Below are 20,826 nucleotides of genomic sequence, written 5' to 3'. Positions count from 1 at the left end.
CACCTTGTCCTTCTCTCCGCCGCCCCTGCCGTGTGTGGCTCAGTGGTGATGGTCAAATGCCTGTGTCTGGGCTCAGTGACCTGTTAAAAATATAACTGATGAGGGCATGTCTTTTCCCTTTTAAAGGTCTTCTAAATAGGGAGGGACAAAGAGCCAAAACCAAAAATATCTTTCACTTTGTTTCTCCTGAGGTTCTATTTTTAGTTGTTTTGGTACAGGATCAAACTTTCCTTTTATGCCTGAAAGAAAACTAAACTAGAAATAGAGGCCACCAAGCAGGGAGGCTGGGTGGGCAGAAAGTGAATGCCAAAGGGCGGGACTTGCAGAGAGCTGAAAGCGCGGGAGCCCTGTGGAGGGGCCCTGCTCCAGACATGGAGCGTCGGGGTGTAACGTAGCTGCACAGAGGCTACCCGGGGGTGGACTTGTTCTTTGCTCTAGAAGGACAGGGGTCTCTGCCTTAACACCTGGTCAAGAGAAGCAAGATGGCATGTCACTGTCCTGGGTGCCCTGTCTCCCCGTGTGGAAATGGGGGCTGTGGGAGGGGATTGGCCTCTGCATGCAGAATAATTTTTGTGCTTAGTCAGGACTTGCAGATGCTTTTCTGTTGTTTCCCCCAAAAGGAAAGTCTTGCATATTTTGTGCAGAATCCCCAGTAGGATCGGAAGACCAGGCATGTGTCAGCGGTCCCACAGTAGGACTGATGTTTGAGTTTATTGGAGGAGCTTCAGGCTAGAAGGTTAGAGACTGGGTTGGTTCCAGGTAGAACTTGGTGCCAGTTCTGGGCCTGAATGTGGGCCAGGCAGAGTTATAAGGTGCAGAAGGGTGGACAGAGGGGGAGTGAGAGGGCAGTTTGGGGTCTAGGGGATGTGAAACTTGTTAACCTTCCAGAACCTACCTAAAACCTTCCTTCTAAAGTGACTCCTTCCCTTGTGCCCAGGAGAATGGAGTGAGGCCCTTTACCCGCTGCTGACAACCCTCACGGACTGCGTGGCCATGATGAGTGACAAGGCCAAGAAGGCAATGGTCTTCCTGCTCATGCAGGACAGCGCTCCCACCATAGCCACATACCTGAGCCTGCAGTACCGCCGCGACGTGGTCTTCTGCCAGACGGTAAGGCTGGAGCCCATGGCACCTCCCACTCGGGGAGACGGGCTTAGGAAGCCTTGTGCCCTCTCACTTCACATCAAACAAACCACACATGGCAATACTTTCTCCCCCCTGCTGCATTTAAATTTATACAGCAGGGAGGTCTAGATTGCAACTTGGAGGACCTTTAGGAGAGGGTCTTATTCCACACTTGCTTCTCCCTGAAGAGCTGGCACTGATGCATGTGTGTGCCTGTTGCTCCTGCACAGCAGTGTGGGGCTGCAGGTGGCACAGGCCTTTTTGCCACTTTACTTCCTACAAAGGAGTTCAGGAGGTGCAGGACTGTGCTCTCAGGGCAGTCCGTTCTTGTTGGTGAAACAGCAGGTACCTAGTTCTGCCACTTGTGTACAACCGTGTTTTGATGATCATTATCCTCCTGAGAAGGGAAGACCAGAAATGAATGCCACAGGCTTGACAGATGCTGTAACCAGATAAGCTGAGTGGGCAGTGCCAGAGGGTCAGGCTGGTCCTTTGCCTTTCTCCTTCCTGTCCCTGCGAGGCCTGCTCCGTCCCACGGAGGGTGTCCCACAGGGGAAACCTGAAGAGTGGCCGTGGTCTCTCCCTTCTGGTCTTTGTCATGGTCACCTGAGTTTCCATTCAGAGCTGGGATGGATCAGTGAGCATGAAGACCCTTTCACTGTGGGCAATTAATTCTGGGCTTCCAGAAGGTTCCAGGCCAGGAGTAACCCCAGGCAGGTCAGTTCAGAGGTGGAGCCAAAATCAAACTGGCCTTGGGAGCAACAGAAGCAGGAAACCTGGAATGCTGCATGTTCTCTGTGGCCCTGGAGCCAGATGCCTCCCGTCCCTGTGACGGAGAGGTGGTGCCGCCGAAGCCCGATTGCCCGTGGGGCTGTCTGTCCCCTGCCAGCCCCGACCCGGCATGTCTCCCACAGCTGACCGCCCTCATCTGCGGCTTCATCATCAAGCTGAGGAACTGCCTGCATGACGACGGCTTCCTGCGGCAGCTCTACACCATTGGGCTGCTCGCCCAGTTTGAGAGCCTGCTGAGCACCTACGGTGAGATGCAGGGCCCCCTGCTCCCTTGGCCCGGGGTCCTGGGGCTTGTGAGCAGCGCCAGTGACGGCTGTGACCCCCTCTTTCCGTCCCGGAGTATTGTTCTGGCTACACCAGCAGTACATGCTAGTAATCCAAACATCACCAAAATGTGTAACAAAGTTGCAAATAAAAAGTCCCAGACAGTTACAACTCCCCCTCCCCCACGCCCTGCTTAGTTTTGTTGTTGTTCCATCTTAATGGTTTTTCTTGTTGAGAAGGGATGATAATTATTTAAGTAATAACTTCCTGTGGGACATTTACTGTTTCTCAGTTGCTCCTGTTAACACAGTCGCGGTTCATCTCGGCACACAAGTCTGTGTGGGCCTTAGGGGCCTGTTTCGGCCACCCCGCCTTCTCAGAAGGGAAGTTGCTGGGTCAGGTGGTAGGAATATTTTCATAGACATATCCAAATTGCCCTCTATAAAGACTTCTCCTTACCCTAATTTATTTTTATTTCTTCTGAGAAAGTAAAAATGGATAATTTTGAAAAAGCATTTGTTAATTCTTGGGATTGTAAGATATCAAATAAATATCAGGCCTTGTGAATAAAAGTGTCTGGCCACAACATGCCATTTTACTGTCTCTGCATTTCTAAAGAGCCAGCTTTACCTTCTGAAGACCTGTGCATGTTGGTTTCCAGCCCACACTTCCTTCACCAGGAAATGGCTAGAAAGTATGGTGCATATTTGCACCAGCTGCCTTTTTAATGTGGCCATGGGACTCAGTAGCAGTGTTTACTCTCAAAGAGTGGAGTCGCCCGGTGCAGAAGCTTGGAGAGGTTCCTGCGTACCCTCTTGGCCCCTCATACCACAGCCACACCTCATCTCGTCACCTTCCATCTATGCCCCAGCCCTGTGCCCAAGCGGCATCCACTGGCAGAGGGGCATGTCCCCTCCACCTGACAGCCCTCCTTCCCTGCTGTGTATTTAGGTGAGGAGCTGGCCATGCTGGAGGACATGAGCCTCGGAATCATGGACTTGAGGAACGTGACCTTCAAAGTCACTCAGGCCACTTCCAGTGCATCGACTGACATGTTGCCGGTCATCACGGGAAATCGGTAGACATATTTTTTTAATTCTCAGAACTAGCACAGTGTTCTAATTTATGTTCATTACATCTGGTGCACATGTAAATTGCACATGTAAATTTTATTTTATTCCATTTCATTCAGTTAAAAATGCTGATCACAGTGTTCTATGCTAATTTCACACTCCTTTAAAGGTTCACGATCAGTGTTTTAGAAATCACTGAGCCAGTGCACACTCTCATACTGGTTTTCCTCTCCCCACACACTGTCTCTTCTCTGTTTTCCAGTGACGGGTTTAATGTGCGGATCCCTCTGCCGGGCCCCCTGTTCGACGCCCTGCCCCGGGAGATCCAGAGTGGCATGCTGCTGCGCGTGCAGCCCGTCCTCTTCAATGTGGGCATCAACGAGCAGCAGACGCTGGCAGAGAGGTGCCTGCCGGGCCTCTGGGGCCTGCCTGCAGTGGCTGGGGTGGTTGTGGAGACGATGTAGAAGATGTACTTAGCCCCCTTCAGGCTGAGGACTGTATGGACTCTGTCATTTCTGCCTTCATTTGGCCAACATTGTTTAGGTGCAGCCGTAGGCCCGAACCTGTCTTTGGTGCTGGGATTACAAGGATGAATCAGGCATGGGCTGTGTCCTCAAGAGACTTGGGCTGTTAAGAAAGAGATATGGGTGCAAAGATGAAGCTAAATGCAGAGGTTAGAGGCCCTAATGAGGTCTGGGAGGGTCTGTGAGGACTTCCTAGTTGGGGTGATGGTTGAAGTTGGTTTTGAAGAATAAGTAGGAGGAGGTCAGATGAGGGAAAGTAAGACCTGGTGACCTAAGCCAAGAAGCCTGAGGAAAAACCAAGCTTGGAGTTGGGGTGATCCGGAGGCCTAGGTCCTGGGCAGGTTGGGGGCAGTGGTGAGGTTAGAGAGGCCTGCATGCCAGCCTGAGAGGTGTGCCTTGACTCTAAAGGCCTGCACCTTATAACTCCCTCCAGGATCCTCTGCCAGGCAGCAGGGAGGAGTCACATGTGCCATGTGTCCAAGCCTATGTGCGTGTGTGTGCGCTGCAGGGGAGGTGGCAGGTGTGTATAGCCTATAATGACCTGCCACTAGTATGTAAATGGCTTTCCTATTTTATTATTCATGTGATACGCATATTTTAGAACAACAAGGCATCTTAAAGTACTTGCTGTTAAGGCAATTTTGTCTCCAGGATGATATGCCTTATTCCTGTTGGGTCTTTTGAACCCAATAGTCAAATCCGTTGACCCCTAGATACAGGGTCACCCCCACTTGGCAAATGTGGTGCAGCTGCTGGGTGACATCACAGAACTTCTGGCAGGGCAGGATATGATCAGATTGACATCTTAAATAGATCACTTGCTGGCCATGTGATCACATGGGAAGACATGAGGGGAACAAGTTTGATGAAGAAGGCCATTGTTAGGAAGAGTCCAGGCCAAAGGACCTGATCAGGAGACAAGGTGGGGACGGACTGGAGAACTACTTTAGTGGAGAAGTAGATCTGGTCTTCAGCTGGGCAGGCTGCACAGGAGAGTAATAGGCCCAGGCTTCTGGATCCGTAGTTAGGGAGAGGTGCCTCCATCCGCTGAGCTCAGTAGCCAGACAGAGGGGCATGCTCAGGGGCAGAAGGAGAGCTAGCCTAGGCTGGGGGCACCAGCCCAGCAAGCTGAGACCTCTGGGTGCAAGCACAGCTGGAGGTACCCTCTTTAGGGACAGTGGATGGCATTGAGGGCCCAGCAGGAAGGAGTCCCTGGGCATTGAAACATTCCCAGCACCTGACAGCTGCTGTTCTTGACGACTCGGTAGGAGCAGTTTCTGGAAAAGGCTGAGCGAGGCCAGATGGCAGGGAGCACAGGGGCAGGTGGAGGAGGGTGTGGAACAGTGGGGAGGCTGGTAGGGTGCAGCGTCTTTACTTTGCTTCTGGGACAGTCTCTCCTCAGCTCATAGACAGGCCCAGCTCGCTCATGTTCCCGGGCCACCCTGATGGAGCATGTGCCTAGAGGAGAAGCCGTGGACATCAGGGCAGAGGGCTATGGTGGGCCCACTGGAGGTCCTGCCCCCTCAGAGTGACATGGGACCATGAGGAGGCTGCTGTGCAGGGAGGGTACTCACCAGGGAAGTGGCGGAGCTGGACTGGGCGTCCAGGCCTTGGACTTCAGAGCCGGCATGTGTTAATGATGCCTGTGCCTTCCTCTGGGGAGGCTCTCCTCTGTCTCCCCCTTACGCTTCTGGCACACCCTGACTGTCTGAGGCCCTGCATGGTGAGCAAAGGCTGGCGCCTCACAGTCCAGGAGGAGTGGCTGCTCTGGCCCAGTGGTCCCTCGGGCAGAGAGCGGCTTCAGATTCACACATTGGACCGCGTCCTCCCTCCTCAGCCTTAGCCCCACCACTGTCCTCTCTTCTCAGCACCTTTGGGGTGAGAGGACACAGGGGCTCCCAGCTGGAGCTGGGAGGGGGTTCTGTTCTGTGCTGCCTGAGGGTTGGGATGCGTAGAGTTCTGATGGTGTCCTAGGCATGTCTGTAACAAGTGTGCCTGCTTCCTGCTGGTGAGGTGTGCTTGAACTTGTCACCAGTGCGGTAGAGATGACCTGGTGCTTGAGGGGAGTTAGATGGGCATGGCATGTGAGAGAATCACGTTGTTAGTGATTTAATGCAGTTTGATGCAGTGATATTCATGCTAGAAGAAAGTGACATCAGCCAACTAATGACATCTCATGATCTCCAAAGGTTTGGTGACACATCTTTACAAGAAGTTATCAACATGGAAAGTTTGGTGCGGTTAAATTCCTACTTCGAGCAGTTTAAGGAAGTTCTGCCTGAGGACTGTAAGTATTTCTTCAGTGTGGCAGGTTTCTTTCTCACCTTTGTCTTTTGTCACTTTGGGTGTCTGAACCCTTCCTGCTGCTCCGGCTGTCTGCTTATAGCCTTCTGGAGGCTGCCCCCGGCTCACTCTTCCCTCTAGCTTCCCTGCACCCAAGGCAGCCTGTCCACCTGCTTGGGCACAGCCAGGCCTGCGTCCTCACCCAGAGGAGCTTCCCTCTGCTGCAGTCCTCGCTGACCTCTTTCCAGTGGGTTCTCTTCTCCTGTATGCACCGTGGGCCTTCTCTGCCACACTGCCTGTCACTGGTGTCTGTTGATGCATCCGCGGTTGGGGGTTTTCCCAGAGGCAGGACTCCTGCTCGGCCTGGGGGTGGGCTTGCCCCCTCCTGGTGTGAGCACCCCATGCACCCCCTCCATGGTGCCTAGAGTAAGATGCTGGGCAGAAACACATGCTGGTTGTCCCTGGAAGCAGTGGAGAGGTGACAGCAGCTGTCACTCTGCCTACACAGTGGAGATGCCACTGCCCTGAACTCAGGCAGAACCCAGGGCCCCCTGTACTGTCTGTATGTGGGGAATCTCTCCTGAACTCAAACCAGCACATATTTTTACTCAGCACAAGTACAAAGCACCTCAGGACCCTGTGATGTATGAGGGGGAGACCCTGCCTGGGAGGGAAGGCCAGATTGAGGAGCACTGGGCCTCCAAATGCTGGCCCTACTCCAGCTGCCAGGGGCCTGCAAGGGCGAGGGGCCAGAATCCCACCCATCCTCTAATGGGGTCACAAAGAGGGAAGGTGTGGAAGGGCTTCCATCACACTTGTGGGTCACTGATATGTCTAGCGCTGAGCCACACAGCACACCCATTTCCACAGTGAACCCCCACAACAGCCCTCCAAGGTGGTCATTACCCATTGTCCACATGGAGAAAGGGGTTGGCCTGGCTGGAGACGTATGTGCTCAGACAGCTGGTGAGGCCATCCTGTTAGGAGAGACAGGTTTGAAGAGACCTTGGGGGCCAGGCTGAGAGGTAGAAGCTTAGTGGTTTCAATGGAGAAGGAGTGTGGAAAAGTTGCCCTTCAAGAATTTGTCTAGAATCAACAAGTGTGCTGATTGGGTGGGGGTGGGGGAGAGCTGTGCGAGCTGCTGGTGGATGAGGGTGAGGCTGTGAGACGCCTGATGGCGCTGTTTTCTCTGACTTTGACCCAGCCGTGTCAGGGGGGTGAGGAGCATTTGGACTGACTGTCAGCTCCTTGGTGGCCCCCTGAAGATGGAGCTGGGAGTGAGCAAGGGGAGGGTGTGGCAGGCAGAGGGGAGGGCCTGCGCGGGATGAGGTTGCTAGAGAGCTGGCACAACACCTGTGGGCCCTGACAGGCAGAGGAGCGGGGCTGGAGGCACAGGTACAGCCCAGGCCCCCATGGCTTTTGTGATGAGGGGCAGGCCTGTCACCATGTGGCCAGCTGCATGGGATGACATGGAGGCCTTTCATGGTGGACAACACTGTGTGCAGGACAATGGCCATGCTGGTCACCAGGTCCCATCCCTAAACACACCCTCCTTTCTTGCTTAATCCCACTGACCTTCCAGCTCCCACTGGGACTCGTCATCTTGTCATTTCCAAGCTGCAGCAGTGTCTCTGGCCCGAGGTCCTGGGTGCTGTCCCAGTGCTTATGGTTCCTCCTCTCTTCCAGGCCTGCCTCGGTCTCGGAGCCAGACGTGCCTGCCGGAGCTGCTGCGCTTTCTGGGTCAGAACGTGCATGCACGGAAGAATAAGAACGTTGACATTCTCTGGCAAGCTGCCGAGGTGCTTGTCACAGTGAGGAAGAGGGTGGTAGTGTGCCTGCTGCCCATAATAATAATAATTACAAATCACAATCTCAGCTGGGGGTGGACAGGGCAAATTCCTCCAGGTGGACAGAAGAGAAAGTCACTGAGTATGTCCCAAACTCTGGAAGATACTGACAGGTGCCTGTGAGTCCATTACTTCAGGGCAGCCTGAATTCTTGTAAGCTTGACACAGAGTCCAGCCCCTGGAGCATTTAAGAACCAGGCTCATGACAGTTGTTAACTTCAGAAGTTTGCACAGTGGGTACCAGCTAAAACCCACTGCCTACTGCGTTGCTTAACAGGTTCAAAGGAGGCCATGGTAGCCTTTACAGTCCCTGAACAGTGTTTACCATGTGTCGCAGTTTGCAGCTCCTCTTTTCCCAAGTACTCACACTTCAAGTATTTTCTCACAGATTTGCTGCTGGAGCTCAAGTCACAGCTCTGAGCCTGGGGGTCCCAGCAGTTCACAGCTTGTCCACACACCCTGTTCAGGCAGCACTGGGACTGGCACACAGATTCAGGGGCTCAAGGACCCTGGCAGCATTCTGTGCCTGCCTGGCCTGAGTGCAGGGGAGGATGGAGGCGCCCCTCTGCCCTGGGGCTGCACTCCCCTGCCCCTTGCAGCTGGGCCATTGCCCTGGTGCACAGAGCCCGTGGCTTCCCAGAGCTGCTCATTCTGGAGCTTTAGCGTTCTTGTCAGGAAAGAATTTCTCCCAACCCCGAGCCTCTTCCACTGCAGCAGCCGGCCTCCGCTGGTCATGTTCTGGCCAGCCATTGGATGGTCTGTTGAAGCCTGTGTGTGAGGGCCCTGGGAACATGCCACTCTGCAGTTTAATGGCTTTCTGTGGAAAGAAGCTTTAAAGATGAGCATTCCCCTTTGTTCGTCTCTTCACTTAGCTTTCAGGTGCCTCTGCTGGCAAGACTGTACCCTCCTGAAATTGTGGGGTGGGTCAGCCTGAGGATCTCCCCTTTCTGGGCCAGGCTGCCCCTGGGGTGTTTTTACAACAGAAGCTCCAAGTGACGGGAAACTCAGTGGGGTTCACAGGCCTCATTTTTCAAGTATCCACCTGGTTCTCATCTGCCCATGCTTGCTCAGACTGCACCAGCAAATCAGGCACGGGGTGGGGCTCCTGCAAGCCAGGGTGCCTCTGCAGCAGGGCCCTCAGGCCCATACTCTGCAGATGGAGAAGCTCCCCTACTTCCTTTTCATGCTTTTTTTGGAGGCTGCAAAACACCGTTGGGCTGACTGAGACAAGCCTCTTACACAGGGACCTTTGCAAAACTTCAAAGAGCAAGACTTTCTGACACAGCCAATCCCTCCACAGTGGCACAGGGCAGGCAGCCACTGGTTTACTCAACTTAGACAAACACACAGATGGCTTTTCGGACAAGGCCAGAAGCAGAGACCTGTGTATAGCTTGTTTAGCAACTGTGGTTCTGTTTTTCTCTTGCTATATGATAGGAAAAATCATCAACTCTAGGAGGCTTGACTATCCTCCATAACCAGGTCAAAAAATCAGTGCTTCCAGCCTAATATTTTTTTATTACTAGCAGAGCCCTATGGTTTAAAAGCACAGATTCAGAGGTGAAAGGGACCGCTGAGCACGTCAGTTCCCATATTGTCCATCGGGGATGTGCTGGGGGCAGGTGGGTGTTGGGGTGGCAGAGACAAACTGCTCAGGTACCAAGCCCTCTCGTCTTCAGTTTGACCAGAGCTGCCCTCTTTTTCTGGGTCCTACTTATTTTCATGTTTGTGCATGAACAAGGGGTCCCTGGCCACAGTTGGAATATCATTAGTCAGGTCTAACCCCTCATTTCAGGGATGGGGAGACCAGCCTGAGCCCCAAAGCTGTTAGATGGCCCCCTGGAGTTGGGAGCCTGGCACTGCAAACCGCCCTCCTGGGCAAGGATGCTCCGCTGGCCACCCCGGCCTTCCTTCTGGGACCTCATGTTAGCCCTGGATACACCATCTGTGAATGTAAACTTTCTCTGAACCTGTTTGTAGTTCCAGCTCGTGCCGTGTATCTGGGTCATGAATGCCACAGCCTGTGGAATTTAGTGGGCATGTGCACATTCATCCTTGCTCTGTTGGTGATAATTTGAAAAACTTGGATGTAATCACTCTTCACCTAGCTTAGGGGCTGCTTAGGGTCTTCAATGTTTGTTTCTTTTAAAAATATTTTTGTCTTTTCTCAAGAGAAGCCCATCCTCCTCATGATGGTCTCAGCTGAACATGCCTCGGCCTTCCCTAGAGCCAGCGCTCAGCACTACACGTGCTTGCTCTCTAGCAGCATCCCCAGTCGTGGCCTTGTGTTCTGGGTTTGCTGGCCTGAGAAGTGGGTATGGTGCTGTGCTCGGGGCAGTCTGCAGTGGCTCTCTGAGTTTTCTGGAGTGCAGCACATTGCTGGAGCCCGCCATCTCTAGCTTGGGTGACTTTTTTTTTTTTTTTTTTTTTGTAGATAATTATTTTTTATTGAAGGGTAGTTGAGGCACAGTATTAAATTACATTAGTTTCAGGTGTACAACACAGTGATAAAACATTTATATACATGACAATTCTAGGTACCAGCTATCACCCTACCAAGCTGTTACAATATCTTGACTATATTCCTTATGCTATACATTATATCCCGGTTACTTATTTATTTTACCATTGGAAGTCTGTACTTTTTTTTTTTTGTGACGGCATCTCTCATATTTATTGATCAAATGGTTGTTAACAACAATAAAATTCTGTATAGGGGAGTCAGTGCTCAATGCACAATCATTAATCCACCCCAAGCCTAATTTTTGTTAGTCTCCAATCTTCTGAGGCATAACAAACAAGTTCTTACATGGAGAACAAATTCTTACATAGTGAATAAGTTACATAGTGAACAGTACAAGGGCAGTCATCACAGAAACTTTCGGTTTTGCTCATGCATTATGGACTATAAACACTCAGTTCAAATATGAATACTCATTAGGTTTTTATACTTGATTTATATGTGGATACAACATTTCTCTCTTTATTATTATTATTTTTAATAAAATGCTGAAGTGGTAGATAGATACAAGATAAAGGTAGAAAACAGTTTAGTGTTGTAAGGGAGCAAATGTAGATGATCAGGTGTGTGCCTGTAGACTATGTGTTAATCCAAGCTAGACAAGGGCAATAAAACATCCACGTATGTAGGAGATTTCTCTCAGAACAGGGGGGGTGAGGTTCTAAGCCTCACCTCTGTTGATCCCCAATTTCTCACCTGATGGCCCCCCTGCGACTGTGCCTGTCTTAGGTTGTTCCTCCCTTGAGGAATCTTACCCGTCTCTGGCTAACCAGTCATCTTCCGGGGCCATACAGGGAAATGTAAAGTTGGTAAGTGAGAGAGAAGCCTTATTTTTTGAAAAGGTTAGCTTTTTACTTCTTTGCATATTTATGCCCTGTGGCTTCTATGCCCAGCATTTGTCTTGAGGTATCTTTACCACTTGGAAGAATTATGATACTCGGTAAAATCAATAAGAGGCACGAATTCTATTTAAGGGTTGTAATTAGGAAGGAAGAAGAAAAGCTATAGAAGTAGCAGGCGGAAGAAAACATGGGAAGATTGATTATTTCTTTGACATACCTTCTTGTAGAGTAACTTCAGCATGTATAGGTTTTAAACTACTAATTAAATTGCATACACACATTAACATAATAGGAGTATAGTTACATAACCAAAGCATACCTGTAATTACCAGCCATCTCCAGTGAAACCAAGAAAACCAGTTAGGCACCTTAGGCATTTGTGAAAACTTATCTAAGATATGGTGGATATTGTCCAAATGAACTTGAACAGTCTGAGAGAAATCAGACAAATTAAAACAACCCATTCCTGGGGAATGTTCACATCCCTTATGTTCTTTTAACAGTAAATAGTCTGTAGTTGTAAGATTTTGGAGCGCTATAATTTGCACTTCTCATAATTCTTGGTTGAGTTCCAACAGTATAGATCCAGTCAAATTTGTTGTTTTACTGTATGCACAGGCCAGCTTAGATATCTCCTTCATTCCCATGGCAAGTCCAGGAGCTGGTGGGATGAGTGCATCTACAGCTGTAGCAGTGCGTGGATCTTTGTTGGGGTTTTTTGATGATCATCTTCTGGCATGAGTCTTCCCGAGAGTGCTGATGTTGGAAGTTCTTTTTCATATCATATCTTAGTTCATTTTCGGGGTAGCCCAATTAGGCTTTGATCCTCTGTATAAACACAAACAGACCCTTTGCCTACACTTTTATATGCCCTTTATACCCTTGTGTAGAACTCGTTGGAGGTTACCACACAGGAACTGCCCTTTTTTGTGTTTTGTTTTGTTTTATTTTGTTTTGTTTTTGGTATCACTAATCTTCACTTACATGACGAATATTATGTTTACTAGGCTCTCCCCTATACCAGGTCTCCCCTATAAACCCCTTTACAGTCACTGTCCATCAGCATAGCAAAATGTTGTAGAATCACTACTTGCCTTCTCTGTGTTGTACAGCCCTCCCTTTTCTCCTACCCCCCCATGCATGTTAATCTTAATACCCCCCTACTTCTCCCCCCCTTATCCCTCCCTACCCACCCATCCTCCCCAGTCCCTTTCCCTTTGGTACCTGTTAGTAAATTCTTCAGTTCTGTGATTCTGCTGCTGTTTTGTTCCTTCAGTTTTTCCTTTGTTCTTATATTCCACAGATGAGTGAAATCACTTGGTATTTCTCTTTCTCCGCTTGGCTTGTTTCACTGAGCATAATACTCTCCAGCTCCATCCATGTTGCTGCAAATGGTTGGATTTGCCCTTTTCTTATGGCTGAGTAGTATTCCATTGTGTATATGTACCACATCTTCTTTATCCATTCATCTGTGGATGGACATTTAGGTTGCTTCCAATTCTTGGCTATTGTAAATAGTGCTGTGATAAACATAGGGGTGCACTGATCTTTCTCATACTTGATTGCTGCATTCTTAGGGTAAATTCCTAGGAGTGCAATTCCTGGGTCAAATGGTAAGTCTGTTTTGAGCATTTTGATATACCTCCATACTGCTTTCCACAATGGTTGAACTAATTTACATTCCCACCAGCAGTGTAGGAGGGTTCCCCTTTCTCCACAGCCTCGCCAACATTTGTTGTTGTTTGTCTTTTGGATGGCAGCCATCCTTACTGGTGTGAGGTGATACCTCATTGTAGTTTTAATTTGCATTTCTCTGATAATTAGCGATGTGGAGCATCTTTTCATGTGTCTGTTGGCCATCTGTATTTCTTTTTTGGAGAACTGTCTGTTCAGTTCCTCTGCCCATTTTTTAATAGGATTATTTGTTTTTTGTTTGTTGAGGCGTGTGAGCTCTTTATATATTCTGGACGTCAAGCCTTTATCGGATGTGTCATTTTTTTAATAATTATTTTTTATTGAAGGGTAGTTGACACACAGTATTACATTACATGAGTTTCAAGTGTACAACACAGTGGTAGAACATTTATATACATAATTCTAGGTTCCAGCTATCACCCTACCAGGCTGTTACAATATCTTGACTATATTCCTTATGCTATACATTACATCCCGGTTACTAATTTATTTTACCATTGGAAGTCTGTCCTTTTTTTTTTTTTTTTTTTTTTTTTTTTGTGAGGGCATCTCTCATATTTATTGATCAAATGCTTGTTAACGACAATAAAATTCTGTATAGGGGAGTCAATGCTCAATGCACAATCATTATTCCACCCCAAGCCTAATTTTTGTCAGTCTCCAATCTTCTGAGGCATAACAAACAAGTTTTTACATGTAGAACAAATTCTTACATAATGAATAAGTTACATAGTGAACAGTACAAGGGCAGTCATCACAGAAACTTTCGGTTTTGCTCATGCATTATGAACTATAAATAGTCAGTTCAAATATGAATACTGATTTGGTTTTTATACTTGATTTATATGTGGATACCACATTTCTCTCTTTATTATTGTTATTTTTAATAAAATGCTGAAGTGGTAGGTAGATACAAGATAAAGGTAGAAAACATAGTTTAGTGTTGTAAGAGAGCACATGTAGATGATCAGGTGTGTGCCTGTAGACTATGTGTTAATCGAAGCTAGACAAGGGCAATAAAACATCCACGTATGCAGAAGATTTCTCTCAGAACGGGGGGGTGAGGTTCTAAGCCTCACCTCTGTTGATCCCCAATTTCTCACCTGATGGCCCCCCTGCGACTGTGCCTGTCTTAGGTTGTTCCTCCCTTGAGGAATCTTAACCCGTCTCTGGCTAACCAGTCATCTTCCGGGGCCATACAGGGAAATGTGAAGTTGGTAAGTGAGAGAGAAGCCTTATTGTTTGAAAAAGTTAGCTTTTTACTTCTTTGCATATTTATGCCCTGTGGCTTCTATGCCCAGCATTTGTCTTGAGGTATCTTTACCACTTGGAAGAATTATGATACTCGGTAAATTTGATATGAGGCACGAATTCTATTTAAGGGTTGTAATTAGGAAGGAAGGAGAAAAGCTATAGAAGTAGCAGGCGGAAGAAAACATGGGAAGATTGATTATTTCTTTGATATATCTTCTTGTAGAGTAACTTCAGCATGTATAGGTTTTAAGCTACTACTTAAATTGCACACACACATTAACATAATAGGAGTATAGTTACATAACCAAAGCATATCTGTAATTACCAGCCATCTGCAGTGAAACCAAGAAAACCAGTTAGGCACCTTAGGCATTTGTGAAAACTTATCTATGATATGGTGGATATTGTCCAAATGAACTTGAACAGTCTGAGAGAAATCAGACAAATTAAAACAACCCATTCCTGGGGACTGTTCACATGCCATATGTTCTTTTAACAATAAATAGTTTGTAGTTGTAAGACTTTGGAGCGCTACAATTTGCACTTCTCCAAATTCTTGGTTGAGTTCCAACAGTATAGATCCAGTCCAATTTTGTTGTTTTACTGTATGCACAGGCCAGCTTAGATATCTCCTTCCTCATTCCCATGGCAGGTCCAGGAACTGGTGGGATGAGTGCATCTACAGCTGTAGCAGTGCGTGGATCTTTGTTGGGGTTTTTTGATGATCATCTTCTGGCATGAGTCTTCCAGAGGGTGCAGATGTTGGAAGTTCTTTTTCATATCGTATCTTAGTTCATTTTCGCGGTAGCCCAATTAGGCTTCGATCCTCTGTATAAACACAAACAGACCCTTTGCCTACACTTTTATATGCCCTTTATACCCTTGTGTAGAACTCATTGGAGGTTACCACACAGGAACTGCCCTTTTTTTTTTTTTTTTTTTTTTTTGCTATCACTAATCTACACTTACATGACGAATATTATGTTTACTAGGCTCTCCCCTATACCAGGTCTCCCCTATAACCCCCTTTACAGTCACTGTCCTTCAGCATAGCAAAATGTTGTAGAATCACTACTTGCCTTCTCTGTGTTGTACAGCCCTCCCTTTTCTCCTACCCCCCCATGCATGTTAATCTTAATACCCCCCTACTTCTCCCCCCCTTATCCCTCCCTACCCACCCATCCTCCCCAGTCCCTTTCCCTTTGGTACCTGTTAGTCCATTCTTGAGTTCTGTGATTCTGCTGCTGTTTTGTTCCTTCAGTTTTTCCTTTGTTCTTATATTCCACAGATAAGTGAAATCATTTGGTATTTCTCTTTCTCCGCTTGGCTTGTTTCACTGAGCATAATACCCTCCAGCTCCATCCATGTTGCTGCAAATGATTGGATTTGCCCTTTTCTTATAGCTGAGTAGTATTCCATTGTGTATATGTACCACATCTTCTTTATCCATTCATCTACTGATGGACATTTAGGTTGCTTCCAATTCTTGGCTATTGTAAATAGTGCTGCAATAAACATAGGGGTGCATCTGTCTTTCTCAAACTTGATTGCTGCATTCTTAGGGTAAATTCCTAGGAGTGTTATTCCTGGGTCAAATGGTAAGTCTGTTTTGAGCATTTTGATGTACCTCCATACTGCTTTCCACAATGGTTGAACTAACTTACATTCCCACCAGCAGTGTAGGAGGGTTCCCCTTTCTCCACAGCCTCGCCAACATTTGTTGTTGTTTGTCTTTTGGATGGCAGCCGTCCTTACTGGTGTGAGGTGATACCTCATTGTAGTTTTAATTTGCATTTCTCTGATAATTAGCGATGTGGAGCATCTTTTCATGTGTCTGTTGGCCATCTGTATTTCTTTTTTGGAGAACTGTCTGTTCAGTTCCTCTGCCCATTTTTTAATTGGGTTATTTGTTTTTTGTTTGTTGAGGCGTGAGAGCTCCTTATATATTCTGGACGTCAAGCCTTTATCGGATGTGTCATTTTCAAATATATTCTCCCATACTGTAGGGATCCTTCTTGTTCTATTGATGGTGTCTTTTGCTGTACAGAAGCTTTTCAGCTTAATATAGTCCCACTTGTTCATTTTTACTGTGGCTTTCCTTGCCCGGGGAGATATGTTCAAGAAGAGGTCACTCATGTTTATGTCTAAGAGGTTTGTGCCTATGTTTTCTTCCAAGAGTTTAATGGTTTCATGGCTTACATTCAGGTCTTTGATCCATTTTGAGTTTACTTTTGTATATGGGGTTAGACAATGGTCCAGTTTCATTCTCCTACATGTAGCTGTCCAGTTTTGCCAGCACCACCTGTTGAAGAGACTGTCATTTCGCCATTGTATGTCCATGGCTCCTTTATCAAATATTAATTGACCATATATGTCTGGGTTAATGTCTGGATTCTCTAGTCTGTTCCATTGGTCTGTGGCTCTTCTCTTGTGCCAGTACCAAATTGTCTTGATTACTATGGCTTTATAGTAGAGCTTGAAGTTGGGGAGTGAGATCCCCCCTACTTTATTCTTCTTTCTCAGGATTGCTTTGGCTATTCGGGGTCTTTGGTGTTTCCATATGAATTTTTGAATTATTTGTTCCAGTTCATTGAAGAATGTTGCTGGTAGTTTCATAGGGATTGCATCAAATCTGTATATTGCTTTGGGCAGGATGGCCATTTTGACGATATTAATTCTTCCTAGCCACGAGCATGGGATGAGTTTCCATCTGTTAGTGTCCCCTTTAATTTCTCTTAAGAGTGACTTGTAGTTTTCAGAGTATAAGTCTTTCACTTCTTTGGTTAGGTTTATTCCTAGGTATTTTATTTTTTTTGATGCAATTGTGAATGGAGTTGTTTTCCTGATTTCTCTCTCTGTTGGTTCATTGTTAGTATATAGGAAAGCCACAGATTTCTGTGTGTTGATTTTGTATCCTGCAACTTTGCTGTATTCCGATATCAGTTCTAGTAGTTTTGGGGTGGAGTCTTTAGGGTTTTTTATGTACAGTATCATGTCATCTGCAAATAGTGACAGTTTAACTTCTTCTTTACCAATCTGGATTCCTTGTATTTCTTTATTTTGTCTGATTGCCGTGGCTAGGACCTCCAGTACTATGTTAAATAACAGTGGAGAGAGTGGGCATCCCTGTCTAGTTCCCGATCTCAGAGGAAATGCTTTCAGCTTCTCGCTGTTCAATATAATGTTGGCTGTGGGTTTTTCATAGATGGCCTTTATTATGTTGAGGTACTTGCCCTCTATTCCCATTTTGCTGAGAGTTTTTAACATGAATGGATGTTGAACTTTGTCAAATGCTTTTTCAGCATCTATGGAGATGATCATGTGGTTTTTGTCTTTCTTTTTGTTGATGTGGTGGATGATGTTGATGGACTTTCGAATGTTGTACCATCCTTGCATCCCTGGAATGAATCCCACTTGGTCATGGTGTATGATCCTTTTGATGTATTTTTGAATTCGGTTTGCTAATATTTTGTTGAGTATTTTTGCATCTACGTTCATCAGGGATATTGGTCTGTAGTTTTCTTTTTTGGTGGGGTCTTTGCCTGGTTTTGGTATTAGGGTGATGTTAGCTTCATAGAATGAGTCGGATGTGTCATTTTTAAATATATTCTCCCATACTGTAGGGTTCCTTTTTGTTCTATTGATGGTGTCTTTTGCTGTACAGAAGCTTTTCAGTTTAATATAGTCCCAGTTACTCATTTTTGCTGTTGTTTTCCTTGCCCGGGGAGATATGTTCAAGAAGAGGTCACTCATGTTTATGTCTAAGAGGTTTTTGCCTATGTTTTTTTCCAAGAGTTTTATGGTTTCGTGACTTACATTCAGGTCTTTGATCCATTTTGAGTTTACTTTTGTATATGGGGTTAGACAATGGTCCAGTTTCATTCTCCTACATGTAGCTGTCCAGTTTTGCCAGCACCACCTGTTGAAGAGACTGTCATTTCGCCATTGTATGTCCATGGCTCCTTTATCAAATATTAATTGACCATATATGTCTGGGTTAATGTCTGGATTCTCTAGTCTGTTCCATTGGTCTGTGGCTCTGTTCTTGTGCCAGTACCAAATTGTCTTGATTACTATGGCTTTATAGTAGAATTTGAAGTTGGGGAGTGAGATCCCCCCTACTTTATTCTTCTTTCTCAGGATTGCTTTGTCTATTCGGGGTCTTTGGTGTTTCCACATGAATTTTTGAATTATTTGTTCCAGTTCATTGAAGAATGTTGCTGGTAGTTTCATAGGGATTGCATCAAATCTGTATATTGCTTTGGGCAGGATGGCCATTTTGACGATATTAATTCTTCCTAGCCACGAGCATGGGATGAGTTTCCATCTGTTAGTGTCCCCTTTAATTTCTCTTAAGAGTGACTTGTAGTTTTCAGAGTATAAGTCTTTCACTTCTTTGGTTAGGTTTATTCCTAGGTATTTTATTTTTTTTGATGCAATTGTGAATGGAGTTGTTTTCCTGATTTCTCTTTCTGTTGGTTCATTGTCAGTATATAGGAAAGCCACAGATTTCTGTGTGTTGATTTTGTATCCTGCAACTTTGCTGTATTCCGATATCAGTTCTAGTAGTTTTGGGGTGGAGTCTTTAGGGTTTTTTATGTACAGTATCATGTCATCTGCAAATAGTGACAGTTTAACTTCTTCTTTACCAATCTGGATTCCTTGTATTTCTTTGTTTTGTCTGATTGCCGTGGCTAGGACCTCCAGTACTATGTTAAATAACAGTGGAGAGAGTGGGCATCCCTGTCTAGTTGCTGATCTCAAAGGAAATGCTTTCAGCTTCTCTCTGTTCAATATAATGTTGGCTGTGGGTTTATCATAGATGGCCTTTATTGTGTTGAGGTACTTGCCCTCTATTCCCATTTTGCTGAGAGTTTTTATCATGAATGGATGTTGAACTTTGTCAAATGCTTTTTCAGCATGTATGGAGATGATCATGTGGTTTTTGTCTTTCTTTTTGTTGATGTGGTAGATGATGTTGATGGACGTTCGAATGTTGTGCCATCCTTGCATCCCTGGGATGAATCCCACTTGGTCATGGTTTATGATCCTTTTGATGTATTTTTGAATTTGGTTTGCTAATATTTTGTTCAGTATTTTTGCATCTACGTTCATCAGGGATATTGGTCTGTAGTTTTCTTTTTTGGTGGGGTCTTTGCCTGGTTTTGGTATTAGGGTGATGTTAGCTTCATAGAATGAGTTTGGGAGTATCCCCTCCTCGTCTATTTTTTGGAAAACTCTAAGGAGAATGGGTATTATGTCTTCCCTGTATGTCTGATAAAATTCCGAGGTAAATCCATCTGGCCCAGGGGTTTTGTTCTTTGGTAGTTTTTTGATTACCGCTTCAATTTCGTTGCTGGTAATTGGTCTGTTTAGATTTTCTGTTTCTTTCTGGGTCAATCTTGGAAGGTTGTATTTTTCTAGGAACTTGTCCATTTCTCCTATGTTTCCCAGCTTGTTAGCATATAGGTTTTCACAGTATTCTCTAATAATTCTTTGTATTTCTGTGGGGTCCGTCGTGATTTTTCCTTTCTTGTTTCTGATACTGTTGATTTGTGTTGACTCTCTTTTCTTCTTAATAAGTCTGGCTAGAGGCTTATCTATTTGGTTTATTTCCTCGAAGAACCAGCTCTTGGTTTCATTAATTTTTGCTATTGTTTTATTCTTCTCAATTTTATTTATTTCTTCTCTGATCTTTATTATGTCCCTCCTTCTGCTGACCTTAGGCCTCATCTGTTCTTCTTTTTCCAATTTCGATAATTGTGACATTAGACCATTCATTTGGGATTGCTCTTCCTTTTTTAAATATGCTTGGATCACTATATACTTTCCTCTTAAGACTGCTTTTGCTGTGTCCCACAGAAGTTGGGGCTTAGTGTTGTTGTTGTCATTTGTTTCCATATATTGCTGGATCTCCATTTTGATTTGGTCATTGATCCATTGATTATTTAGGAGCGTGTTGTTAAGCCTCCATGTGTTTGTGAGCCTCTTTGCTTTCTTTGTACAGTTTATTTCTAGTTTTATGCCTTTGTGGTTTGAAAAGTTGGTTGGTAGGATTTCAATCTTTTGGAATTTTCTGAGGCTCTTTTTGTGGCCTAGTATGTAGTCTATTCTGGAGAATGTTCCATGTACACTTGAGAAGAATGTATATCCTGTTGCTTTTGGATGTAGAGTTCTATAGATGTCTATTAGGTCTATCTGCTCTACTGTGTTGTTCAGTGCTTCTGTGTCCTTACTTATTTTCTTCCCGGTCGATCTATCCTTTGGGGTGAGTGGTGTGTTGAAGTCTCCTAGAATGAATGCATTACAGTGTATATCCCCCTTTAGTTCTGTTAGTATTTGTTTCACATATGCCGGTGCTCCTGTGTTGGGTACATATATATTTAGAATGGTTATATCCTCTTGTTTGACTGAGCCCTTTATCGTTATATAGTGTCCTTCTTTATCTCTTGTTACTTTCTTTGTTTTGAAGTCTATTTTGTCTGATATTTGTAGTGCAACCCCTGCTTTCTTCTCGCTGTTGTTTGCCTGAAATATGTTTTTCCATCCCTTGACTTTTAGTCTGTACATGTCTTTGGGTTTGAGGTGAGTTTCTTGTAAGCAGCA

General features: G+C 45.8%; 1 protein-coding gene across 14 annotated transcripts in view; it reads left to right on the top strand.

Annotated features, from left to right (window-relative positions):
• The window catches only part of INPP4A (inositol polyphosphate-4-phosphatase type I A), a 189,183-nt gene that overhangs the window by 129,146 nt on the left and 39,211 nt on the right, over positions 1-20,826 (top strand). For all 14 annotated transcript variants that reach the window (XM_057496956.1, XM_036879966.2, XM_036879963.2 and 11 more), the window contains 6 exons: positions 938-1,110; positions 2,040-2,163; positions 3,133-3,259; positions 3,517-3,657; positions 5,968-6,065; positions 7,748-7,860. In XM_057496956.1, the coding sequence (XP_057352939.1) occupies positions 938-1,110; positions 2,040-2,163; positions 3,133-3,259; positions 3,517-3,657; positions 5,968-6,065; positions 7,748-7,860 (776 nt within the window). The remainder of the gene's footprint in view (positions 1-937; positions 1,111-2,039; positions 2,164-3,132; positions 3,260-3,516; positions 3,658-5,967; positions 6,066-7,747; positions 7,861-20,826) is intronic.

The sequence above is a fragment of the Manis pentadactyla genome, chromosome 2, assembly GCF_030020395.1.
Source record: "Manis pentadactyla isolate mManPen7 chromosome 2, mManPen7.hap1, whole genome shotgun sequence".
NCBI lineage: Eukaryota > Metazoa > Chordata > Mammalia > Pholidota > Manidae > Manis > Manis pentadactyla.
This window is presented reverse-complemented; position numbering and strand designations above follow the sequence as displayed.